This window comes from Protopterus annectens, chromosome 4.part1 (assembly GCF_019279795.1).
Source record: "Protopterus annectens isolate FY-2018-M chromosome 4.part1, PAN1.0, whole genome shotgun sequence".
Classification (NCBI taxonomy): domain Eukaryota; kingdom Metazoa; phylum Chordata; order Ceratodontiformes; family Protopteridae; genus Protopterus; species Protopterus annectens.
The window spans coordinates 442,496,402-442,509,475 of NC_056734.1; the positions used below are offsets into that span (position 1 = coordinate 442,496,402).

The 13,074-nt window shown below is 37.0% G+C and overlaps 1 protein-coding gene across 8 annotated transcripts in view; it reads right to left on the minus strand.

Moving 5' to 3' along the window:
- Positions 1 to 13,074, minus strand: part of LOC122800909 (hepatitis A virus cellular receptor 1-like) — a 327,925-nt gene that overhangs the window by 17,043 nt on the left and 297,808 nt on the right. For all 8 annotated transcript variants that reach the window (XM_044070261.1, XM_044070254.1, XM_044070257.1 and 5 more), the window contains one exon: positions 1,253 to 1,345. In XM_044070261.1, the coding sequence (XP_043926196.1) occupies positions 1,253 to 1,345 (93 nt within the window). The remainder of the gene's footprint in view (positions 1 to 1,252; positions 1,346 to 13,074) is intronic.

Consider the following 13,074-nt stretch of genomic DNA (forward strand, 5'->3'; position numbering starts at 1 on the left):
CTCTTGTACAGTGCCCCCCTCTTTACTAACCTTCAGTCTAGTCTAAAGACAAAATTGGTTCCTGCTATAACAAAATTGAAAAGTTTGCCTCTGGAACCAGATCCTCCACCCACCACTGTAATGCCCTCCACATACTAAAATTGTCTTGAATTGCCCAATTACCTCTCATATATCCAACTTACTTATGCACATAAACTCATCTTTAAACCCTTTCTCTGCCCCTCCCTTGCCTCCACTCTCAAAATGCACCGACCAGACAGATTACTCAGGTCCCACAATTGAACTATACAAGCCTGTACACACCCCAGGCAAACATCTGCTATCCTTCTCTCTAGCAAGGCTCTGGAATTTCCTTCCACCACAAATTCATACCACCAATAACCACTCATCCATTAAGACTCTACTCCATTCCCACCTCTCATCTCATTGGGAATGTTCACGCTCTCACCCCTCCTGATTTCTCTCTACCTCTCCTCACTTTTTCTGATACTCCTCTATCTCGCACACTATCACTTACTACAACCTTGATCCCCACTTACTACTTATTCTACATTCTAGTCAATTTCCCTCCCAACCTCCTCATACTTTCAACTCCTACACCCCCTCCTCCTATCACCCTGAACTTCCCCTCTTTTCCCTTGCTGGTGCATGCTACACCATAATATGTCTGGAAAACAAAGTATTTATTTTTGTAATAAGAGTTATATTTCTTGTATACTGTTATGTTTTAAAACTATGTAATATCTTTTTGTTGTTACAATGTCTAATTTTTAACCATGTTGGAGCTTTTCTCCCCAGGATTCCATTGAAAATGGTCTCTTTTGGCCCACTGGACTATCCCGGTAAACAAACTGTAAAATAAAAATAAATAAATAAATAAATATATGGCTGTTGATTTGGGGCTCAAAAAGAATGGCCATGGTTATTGTATGTATGTATGGTATGTTACTGAGAAAGAGAGAGAATGGAAAACAAAAAGAGAAACAGCATTTGCTCTATCATTGTTGAATCTGCAAATAATCAGATTTACTGATTTACTGAACGCCACAGTTCCTAATTAACACTGCCAGCTATCATGGGACTATAGTAATGGTGAAACTGGTGCATTTTACCTTTTTAAAAGTATTGCTTCAAGTCTAAAGTATATGCATATACAAATCTAATTTGCATACTATTTGGAAATGTAAACTTGTACTATATAGGTAATGTACATTTCCCCTAACAATAATACTATGAAATGTTTAAACAATACCTGCTGCTTTGCTGGTTGTAGCTGACATTATGCTGTTACTGGATGCATTTGTGATGTTAGCAGATGTAACAAAGGAGTTTGTAATAGACAGTTCTGTAAAACAGAGTAAACATACAGGATTTATTTACAGTGACTTGGTAAGCAATTGTGGTTTAGTTCTTTAAAAACATCTCAAGACTAATCCTACAAATATCCTAGAAAACAGTATCTTCTCGAAAACAGTACATAGGCTCAAACTCTAATAAACTCTTGATTTTTATTGAGGTCAGTTCCTATCACCTGCAATGTGGGAATCAGCACTCTCATACCTAGTCTTTATTAATATAACCATCACATCATGTATGTTTATATATTTATCATGACAATGGACACATGATGAAGGAGTGTGATAAAACATATATCAAGTACAGAGTGCAGAGTGCAACTGTTTTTCATCCTGGCAATTGACACATAAATGGGTATAATAAAATGTCTATCTGAGCTCATTTTTTCAAGCATTTGCATTTTATCCCTACCCTGTGTCTTCAAGTGTTATTACTATTCTATCCGGGTTATTAATCCCTGCAGCTATGGCCCCTATACACTTAAAGGAGGAAAAAAGCAATTGACACATTGTACATATAAAATATAAAACCAAGAAAGAAAACACCAGAGGAGAAAACAATAATTCCAGCAAATTTGATAAAAATTAAGGACTTTTGGCTAGTCTGGCATTCATCAGAACATTATTATTATCACAAACTCAACAATTAAATAGAGCTCACCCATGTCACATGACCCATGTTGATTAATTAATGAAATACAACTAAAAACTAAAAAAAAAATCTAATAGATAAATAAAAAATAATATATTGAAAACAATAATACAAAATTAACAAACAATACTATTTGCACTCACTTCTATGCTGGTTCCTGTTTAAAACCACCTTATAATTCACATTGTTGTTGAGTCCAGGTTCACAATATTCATGAAATAATATCTGCTATTTTAACTCTCTAAATTCAAGTTCATTGTCCCTATCTTTATTAAAACTATTGGGTCAATGATAAAAATATATTTTTTTAAAACTTCGACATACTGTCAAATGTTTACCTAAAGGATTCTGTTTATTTTTGAGTCTTATGGCATATTGATGCACACAGATTCTCTTCCTAAACTCCCTGTTCATCTTTGCAATATAAAAAGGCTCACAGGAATAACACTTAGGTAAACCACATTCTTTGCACTGCATGTAACCTACCATAGCACCAGAAGTGTTTTCCCTGGCCCTTTCATCAGTGAAAAAAAGGACTTTTTAAAATACATCTACCCTGGGAACAGTTGAAACATCTCTATGTTCCTGTCTTGAATTTAGAGAGTTAAAATGGCAAATATTATGTCATGACTATTGTAAACCTGGGCTCAACAACAATGTGAACTATATGGTGGATTTAATCAGGAACCAGCATAGAAATAAGTGCAAATAGTATTGTCTATCAATTTTCTATTACTGTTTTCAATATATTTATTTCTTATTTAGCTCTTATTAGATGGATTTGTTTAGTTTTTTTTGTTGTGTCTGATTAATTAATCAGAACTGGGTCATGTGACATGGGTGAGCTATATTTAATTGTTGAGTTTGTGATAAGAATTATGGTCTGATGAGTAATTGAAAGCACTTAACAATTTGTATTACATTTGTTGGCCTTATTTTCTCTTCTTGTACTTTTTCTTGGTTTTCTGTTTTTATTTACCATCATCCTGGGATTTTTCCATTGTTTCTTCTGACATATAAAATATAAATTATTACTGCCATCTAATGAAACTCACAAAAATTAAATCAAAAGTCATTAAAATGAAAATCTTAAAATAAGAAGATTACCTGTGCCATTAGAAAATGAAATCATACCTCAGAACAACAACAGTAGAAAGTAATGCATAAAATAGTCCAGTCATACAAATCTGTCTACCCTGTTTAAACTCCTATTCAATATACAGTCTATGCGGCTATCACATCTTATTAAAATGAATGGGTAAGAGCAAACCAAACTTAAAAAGATAAAATGGATGAATAGAATACATGGGGGTCTGGATTGTGTGATACATGAAATATCTTGTGCTGTACGATTACAGAACTTAGCTCATGACGTAACTCATGGTCTTGTTAATCATCATGAAACTCAATTCTTAAACCTATATTATAATCTGCTTCATGGCTCACACACCAGGCTGTCAAGTGTTTTATATTTAGCATCAATGTGTGTGTTTTCTTAGATGTTTATCTCTCCTTTATGAGTGCCATCAACTGCTCCCTAATACTGTAATAAATCTTTGTATCTCAGCCCCATTCACATAAACATGTACACCAATAAAACTGTATATACTCCACATACAAAACATATACAAACTCCCCAACATAGCTGTGTCAACATAAAGGAGTATCACAGAAATTAAGTTTACCAAAATTAGACTAAAAAAGCTGGAGCAATAAAACTAAAAGATAATAACAGCAGAAACCAAGTAGTTTAGAAAAAAAAATCATTACCAGCAGAGTAGATCCAAAAAGAAAAACATACATACCAATATTTATCTACTAAAAATCATTACTGTAAACCTAACATAACCCTCACTATATTACAAAAAGTAGCACACAGTATTAAAAACATTAGAAAGTCTACATTTTGACTTTGAAATATAATAGAAAGCCACCTACAAGGCTGCAATGTTTATATAAACTATGTAGCTGACATGAAGTTGTTTTCAGTACAGAAAGAAGAAAAAATTACAATACATAGTAAAAATGAATGTTACTGTTTGAGTCTGGTGGCAGTGGAGAAAGCTAGAGTGGTCTGAAGGAGAGTGAATACTGCCGAGGATAAGAAATGTGTGCTGCTGCTGGCTAATGTGCTTTACATTTTTCCCAATTTTTCTTGTTTAGAAAAATAGGGAATTTTAGCTCTGGTAGCCTCTGATTAGCTAAAAAAAGCTACAGACTGAGGTGAGCACCCTTAATTGTGACCGGTTGATTCTGTATTGACTCTGTACTACAGCCAAAGTTACTTTTATCTGTTTTCTGTATAATATCAAGTACATGGCTACTGCTACACTAATTTTTAAATGTTTTTGTGACATTGCTGGAAATTAAATTGTTTTTTTTTTCTCAGGTGGCAGAAGTGAAGGCCACTAGCAAATGCTATTCATCAGATAAAATGTGCGTTTTGTATTGAGCTTTTTCCTGTTTTTGTCTGTTACAAATAAGACATTTTAGTCTAAGCATTGCATCGTACTGTGGAGCCACACTAAGCACTGCATTGTACTGTGGAGCCACACTAAGCATTGCATCACACTATGGAGCCACATTAAGTACTACATTGTACTGTGGAGCCACACTAAGCATTGCATTATACTGTGGATTCACACTAAGCATTGCATCATACTGTGGAGCCACGCTAAGCACTGCATCGTACTGTGGAGCCACACTAAGCACTGCATTGTACTGTGGAGCTACACTAAGCACTATGCCGTACATAATCACAGCAACATGCTTGGAACAGCTGCAAGTGTATCTGTCTTCATCTGTACACTTATCTTCACTAGTTCTGACATTTAAAATTGTTTAAGTAAATATAGGCCTTTTGTTTGCATGGAGTGGTGCTCATGGGTGCCGGAACCATGGAGCCAGGGGGAAGGAGAGCCACCCCCATCTTTATAGCTTCAAGACCTGTCAGGAAAAATTAATGATGTGGAGTTTTCATGGTAATGTGGATTCGCACGGGGAAGTTAAACTAACTAAACTAGCTGTTCTTGTTCTTTTATTGCTCTGTGTTACAGGAGTTATGCTGCCACTGTTCCATTGGTGCTGCCAGAGTCATACCAGTAAGGAGAGTTTTGTTATTTTATTTGCAGGACTTATGCTGCTCCCATGCATGTGTGTGTGTGTGTGTGTGTGTGTGTGTGTGTGTGTGTGTGTGTGTGTGTAAAATGCCCCATTTAGGTACACCTGGTAGTTACTCAGGCTCAAACAAGAGCCTGAATTCTCTACCCATACCACCACTCAGGGAGCTGAGTCCATAGCTCTCCACTGTCCAGATTTTCACAGAATATTTGGCTCATATTTTTGGTCTGTTCCTCTTAAAATTTGTGTTTTTCGGCAAACCAGTGAGAACTGAATTCTCTTAATAATGATAGCTCTTTAAGTTTCAGTCTTCCTATCTTTCAGGAAACACATGGTAACACAAAACACTTTGTTTTAGCAACTTTCTAAGATTATACAAGGACTATTTCAAATGTGTCCCTGGTTTTGGGCCTTTGCCCCCCCCCCCAAATAAATTTTTGCTTTTTCCAGATTTCTTGTGCTGAGAAGTTAAGAGATTTAGTTGATCATCAAGTGGATTTTACAGGGATCTGAGAGCTCCAGGGGAAGAGAAGTTCAATGATACTTATGCTAAGTTGTTTGCATTGTTAGTAGCACAACAGGTAGTATATTTGCTTTTGATGCAGAAGGCTGTGGGTTTTACTCCCACAGTATGCAGATGGATCACTGATACTGTACTGTGTTGTACTTTAATGGGAGTGCATGCTGCAGTCCTGTGAATGTCCTCCCTTGAAGGAGTTACTTAGTAACTATGAATCCGTTATCAGTTTGACATCCATTCCCCATTGCAAAATTACTGGCTTATTTATTAATGTAGCATAGGCAATTTATTCTTCAAGGGCAACAGGCACTTTATTTGAAGATGAAACAATGAAATATAAAGTTGTTTGCTAGCAGCAACCTCTTCATTAGTTACAGATCCCTTTAATGTGGAATTATTTAGATTACTTACTTCTGCAGAGATTTTGCATATTTACTGATATTGGTGGATTGTAATGACAGAAGTCAGAGTTGCCTTTTATGGTTGAGATTTTCTGAAATTAGTAGTTTTGTCATTATTGGTTCATACATTTTGTTTGATTGCTCACTAGAAGACTGTTCCAAACTACAAATTTAAAACACATTCTAACAAGTGGTGCTGTATTACACAAGGAATACAATTTAATACAATTAGGTTAATGCAATCAGGAAGGTGAATCAAAGAACGCATACATGTATACTTCCTCACAGAATGCAGGAGATTAAAATAGGGGAAGAGACCAGTCACCAATGGTATCCCCCAGGGTTCTGTGCTGAGACTTTTTCTGTTTGGCATATACATCTCAAAAGTAAAAGGAAATACCAAAGGGCTTTGGCCAACTAAGTTTGAGATGACTGCAAGCTAGGAGCAGTTATTGAATCCCCAAATTACTTAACCATCATGCAGGAAGGTTTGGCACAAACAATAACTGGTACCAGAATCATGAATTGAAGCTAAACTCCAAGAAATACATTATCATATCCTTTCGGAAGTCATCTACTCCATGGAACTGACTAATTGACAATGTGCCTTGAGAACTTACCCAGTTGTTTGGCATTTGGGAACGTGTGTATACAGTGACCTAACATTTGACCAACATGTGCCCAGAGTCATAGGAAAGTCTTTCTATATTGCACAGCTTATAAACAAATTGATTGTGATTAGATCTAGAGATGTTATTGTCCCCCTTTACAAAGCCCTCATTATGTCAGTCATTTTGTATAATGCCCACTTTGGCATGTATCTGTCCAGACCCATGCAACAATTGGAATACTCACAGAGATACCTTACTAAAAAGTCCTAAACAGTAGGTCTTGCATGGACCAACTCAAAGTTTTATCACTATACTCAGTATCCTACAGAGTGTTTAGAGGTGATGTGTCTGGCATATAAGGCATCCTCTGACCTAAAGCAGATGGACCTACTGAACAACAGCAAGTCAAATGGCATCAGAAATACTCATTCCAGGTATCTAAACTGAATGTTGTGGAGAGATGGATATATATCCAGAACAGACTATCCATTCAAGTAAAACAAAGATCAGCCCTGTCCATATTCAAATGCAACTTGGATCTAAGGATGGGTAATAGAAAATGTACTCCAGGATTACCCCTTGTGCCACTAATGGATAGAGGCAGTTCCTAAATGCTGCATCCCTTACATGGGTCCCCTCAAATAATCCACAGTGTGATCACATTTATTCTCACTAGGGCTAATATAAAAACATCAGGCATGGGATAGGTAAGACCAATCAGGAAATGTTAATTCAAGCACCAAAATGAAAATTGGCTAAGCTTAAAATGTCCTACAAGTGAACCTATGGTGTGGTAGTAAATAGTTTTAAAATAAATTGCCTTTTTTAGATCACTAAGTGGCTCTGTCACCCCCCCCCCCCCTCAGTCTTCAACAGCTTCTGGCACCTCTGGTGGTGCTAGCAAAGTCTTTTTTATTAAAGCTATTCTCCTTATCTCTTACAATAGTATAACATGTACCTCGCCACAAATATACCCTTTTAACAAACACCTCTTTATGCTTATTCTGTGTATCCTAATATAATTAGTATGTGCATCCCAGCTATAAAAACAGTGATTCTATCCTGCTGTGAAAAATAATCCACGTTATAATTTACTTACTCCGCTGCTCATAAGATTGTTCTGTTTAACCCACCAGTCACTAAACAACATGGAAATTCTGTCTACCTGTTTCCCCTATGTTATCAGACTCATAGTGAAAGGCTTCCTAAAGCAGTGTATTAATTGCCTCGTGCTTACAAATAAACTCTTGCTCAGCATAAACAATTCTATCAGTGACAGGTGTAAATACTTAAGTAATCGAGATGCTTGTCTCTTACAAATGAGCATGCCCTGTGAGCAGCACTCTGCATCACACTAAATTTAGGCTGTAGAAAATCCCTGCCAATGCCTTCCAGAACTAAGAACACTAGCTCTTGGTGAAAATTAGGCTTTCATCTCCCTCGTTCAGTCTTTCAATAGAGTCAGCTTGAGCCAAACAAATTCAAGTCTGTCACTCCAAACCACAGTCATAACAAAAAAGTTCTAGTTATAGGAAACTTTATAGTTAGGCAGACAAACTTGTTACTCACAAGGTTGGACAGAGAGAGTATGTGAGTTGTCTTTTGGATCAAAGCATCTTGGATGTCACAAGAGCCTTTAGGACCTCTTCACTTGACAAATATGACTATTTCATGGTAGTTTTCCTTGTAGGAGTGAATGACAATGTACAGTTCTCTCAGGAATATATGGAAAGACATGTCAGAACTTTCCATGCTTGTAACAAATGCAGGCAAGACACTGATCCAGACTGGAATTCTCCATTCACCTTGAATGATGCTTAGATAGCCCTGACTTCAGATGCTATTTTTAATTTGTTTTCCACTTTGTTCTCCCTTATGGTAACTTTCAGATTTTTGCTGACCTTTGGTCATATATTTCAAATATGTAGATTTTGATTTATTATAATATTTAATATTTTTTTTATGCTGCTATAGAGCTTATAGTGACCACCCAGATGATTTACTTTTATATTCCTCAGGATATTTCATTGTGATTGTGACTGCTTCATTTACTGTTTTTGCTTGATGGGAGTAAAATTCACTTATATCACAGTTAAGGCTACATGGGGCTTGAAAACGTGTAGTTACATTTTTATAGGTCTAATAATTTGCCTTGTTAAAATCCTTGAACTTAGATGTGGTCATTGTGGTGGGTTTAGATGCCTTAAAGAGAAAATTACTGATTTGTGATCTTATCTGATGAGAGATGAGGATATTATAGGAGTAGTGTAAGTGGCAGTATTATTAGTGAGGACAAGGTATAGATAATTTCTGACCCCCTAGTGGGCTAGTTAACTATTTATACAACGGAGTTAGCATTTACTAACCCTAGGGAATCTCTGGATATACCCAAACTTTGTGATATAGGTGTTCAAGCTAACTGATGCGTAGTTGAATTAACCACTAAGTAAAGTACTTTTTTATATGGGTAGTTCAGTAAACACATTTAGAAATCTTTTGTGGACCACATGGAAGGTAAGCAACAGTAGGCTATGAAACAATATTTTATTAGTCTGAAACTCATTAAATTCTGTTTTGTGGTTGCCAGGAATCTGTATGGAATAAATTGGTCCTCTGACATATATTGATATTTTGGCCTCAGTTTCCAGCAGGTCTGAATATGTGATAGGATTCTGAAACAAGATAGAGGGAGTGATGCCTGGCTGAATGGAGCAGCACTTGGAGCATGTGCACATTAGGTTTCTTGTAGGTGATTCACCAGTAGTCCTGCAGTTGTTGAAAGTGCACTGAGCTCAGCCATAAAACCTCAGGATTGGTAAGCTGGCATTGGTTCCTCACTCCTGAGCTCTTACATGCCTATTCTCACCAGCACTGGTGCTGTTAGTCAGATAGGTAACCTAGGGTGCAGTCAGGTGCAGAATTTATCCCTCCACCTCTTGAGATAAAATGATTGAGGTAAACTCTGTGTGCATGTTTGTGTGTGTGTGTGTGTATGTGTGTGTGTGTGTGTGTGTGTGTGTGTGTGTGTGTGTGTATATATATATATATATATATATATATATATATGTGTGTGTGTGTGCGTGTGTGTGTGTGTGTGTGTGTATATATATATATATATATATATATATATATATATATATATATATATATATATATATATATATATTTATATACACATACATATATATATATAACTATATATATATATAAAACAGAACAGGATATGGGGACTGCCTGGGTCCACATGGGTGGGGCAACAGAAATAAAAAAACAGAAGCCATTCTAGACGTTTGTCTGACAAATGGATTGATGGTGGCCAACATGTGATTCAACAAGACAAACAGCCCCAATTCAGATACTATAGTGGCCAACATGCAATTCAAGTAGACTTCCTCTTATTAAGGAAACGGTATTAGGGTAGAATCAGCAATTGCAAAGTTATTCCCACTTAAACAGTCATTCCAGAGCATAAACCATTGATTGCCACAATCAGCTGCAAGCAGTGATTACAGAAACTCTAAGGCAAACAGAGACTAGGCAGAAGACCTAGACATTGGCTGGAGAAAAAGCACAAGAGTTTAAGGACACAGATAGAGATGATGAATAGCCATGCCTCAAAACAGCATGTGTGAAGACTATAGAACTGATATGCAGCCAAGCCTGGCACGGAGATAAGGTACATAAGGATGGCTAGTGGTGGACTGTAGAAGTTTAGGAAGTCATCAAAAGAAAGATGTAATGCAGGGAAAAAACGGTAGATCAAAAAGATGGATCAGGTTAAGAAGAAATACTGGATGGCTAACAAAAAAAACTAACAGAGCAATTACAACAAGGAAGAGCAAGGCATTAGAGGCACTCTGCCAGCTTCTGGAAAGGGACTCAACAGATGGCACATGCATAGCAATATGCCGAGAATGGTGCATCCCAGATGGCTGGAGAATAAGCATAATAGTGCCAGTGCACAAGAACAAAGGGAGCATTCACAACTGTGGGCAGTACAAAGGTATCATACTCCTGTCATACTGCATGAAGGTTTTAGAGAGGGTGACTGATAAAAGAATATGCAAAGTAGTAAAAAGTAAGATGGGAGATGAACAGTTCAGATTCAGATCAGGATGTGGCAGAAGCTGTTTGATGTTTGTGGATTTTCTCCGGGTGCTCCGGTTTCCTCCCATGTTACAAAGACATACATCTGGATTGTTTCTCTCTGGGCCTCCACTGAAAATTGGCTTTGTTCAAAGTTGGACTCTCCCGGTAAACAAATATTAAATAAGTAAAAGTAGCAAGTAATACAAAAATAATCCAAAAGAATACAATGCTATACAAAAGAGAGTGAGAAAGACAGCAATTACATAAAGAAGTAATAGTCGTTTGCAACCAACAATGTCACTGATTACAATTTCATGTATTGGAAAAAAATTGTGAGGTTATAATAATTCAATACTATTTTGATCTGTGATGTTAACCATGCCTGTTGGAGATAGAGCAAATACATAAATCACAGTTGGAGATAGAGAGAATACATAAATAATTGCACAGGAGAGATAGTTGTGCTTGAATATAATACAGTAGCCAGTTCCAGTTTCAGAGGCATAGTGAAGACATTCATAAGGGGTTGCTAACTTCTGAGGAAGGGAATTTGGGCTATCATGTAAGGTTACAGGGACAGAGCCAGGAATTTGAAAGATGTATTTTCAGTAGCAATTTGAATTGTGGAATTGAGCAGTTGGAATTAAGAGGGATTGGGAATTTATGCCATAATTTGGAAACATAGTATGAAAATAGTGATTCACTGACTGCACTGTTTGTTTTGGAGACATGTAGGAGGGATCTGTTGAAAGAGCAGAGGTATATCTAGAGGAGTTGTATGGCTGCAAGAGGTTATGAAGAGCAGGAGTTTTATTGGGGTGATGAAGGATTTTGTGAGTGAAGGTTAGTTGATTGAAGTATAGTAGTTGGGAAAGTTCAATCTAGTTTAGTTGTCTAAGTGATGTGCAGTGATGGGATCTATATGAAGCACCAGTTGCAAATTTGGCTATCTTATTGTAGCAAGATTCAGGTTTGGCAAGATCAGTTTTACGGAGGTTGGTAAGTACTGGGGAAGCATATAAGAGAGAAGATAGGAGGTGTGTTCGGGCAATAGTGGATTTAGTATTATTGGTTAGGAATTTATTCTTCCTATACAGCAGACCGAGTTTCTTGTGGACTTTTTTAATGGTTTGGACAATATGTATATCAAACTTTAAATTGTTGTCTATTTCTACACCTACATTAATATAATTAATGCAGGCTATGGTCAATGACCCAATAACAGAAATATGAATAATGTTCAGAAGCACAGAGGGGACTATTTAAGTGGGGATAACTTTGCAATTGCTCATTCTACCCCAATACCATTTCCTTAATAAGAGGAAGTCTACTTGAATTGCATGTTGGTCACTATAGTATGTGAATTGGGGCTGGCTGTCTGTGTGGGTTGAAGGGGGTAATGATGGTTTTGTTTTTGGATAAGATGCTGAAAGAGGTGGGAGATGGTTTTGTCTTGGGGAGGGGGTTTGCCTGGATGGAAGAGGAGAAGTTTTGTTTTGCTTGGGTTAAGGATGAAGTGGGAGATAGTGAGCTAATTTGCAGCCAGTAAGAAAGATTCCTGGGTGTGGTTGTGGAGTGTTTGAAGAGAGGAGGCAGAGTATATAAGAGTTGAATCATCAGCATATTGGACTATGGTGGCATAAGGTGTGGAGGACTGGAGTTGATTGGTAATGACAGAGAAAAGTAGGGGCCTCAGGATGGAACTTTGGAGGACTCCTATGCTAACTGGAAGAAGGGGTATAATTGTTGCTGCCATAGGACAGCTTGCTGGATCCCCTGCAAGGTAATTTTGGAACCAGGAGATGGATGAGGTACAGAGGTTTAGGGAGGGGAAGATATTGATTAATTTTGAGTGGTTAACAATATCGAGTAGGTTAAGAACTACCCTATTGATCCTATTTGACTCATACCTATTATTCTCAATCATATTACTTTCTCTGAGGCCCTCTGAAAAATATGGTTTGACTATGGTATCAGGCATAGAATGTACTTTATTCAAACTTATTTGGACATCCTTTTTAGGATAACCATGTGCTACACACTCTGTACTCATACCACCTACTAGGGCTTCATATTCATTATTAACATTGCAAAGCCTGCTGGCTCTCATAAACTGTCCTTTCAAAATATTTCTTGCCACGTGTCCAGGATTCATACTAGGCTTATGTAAAATCACATTTTCCTTGTGGGGTTTCCTATACATCATTGTATTAAAACCTAATAGGTCATCTGTCTTAACTGAAACATCTAAAAATCCATACTATTACATGATAAATTATGACTGAACCTCAAAAATGTGGTGGTACTGTGCAAGTACTCTATAAAA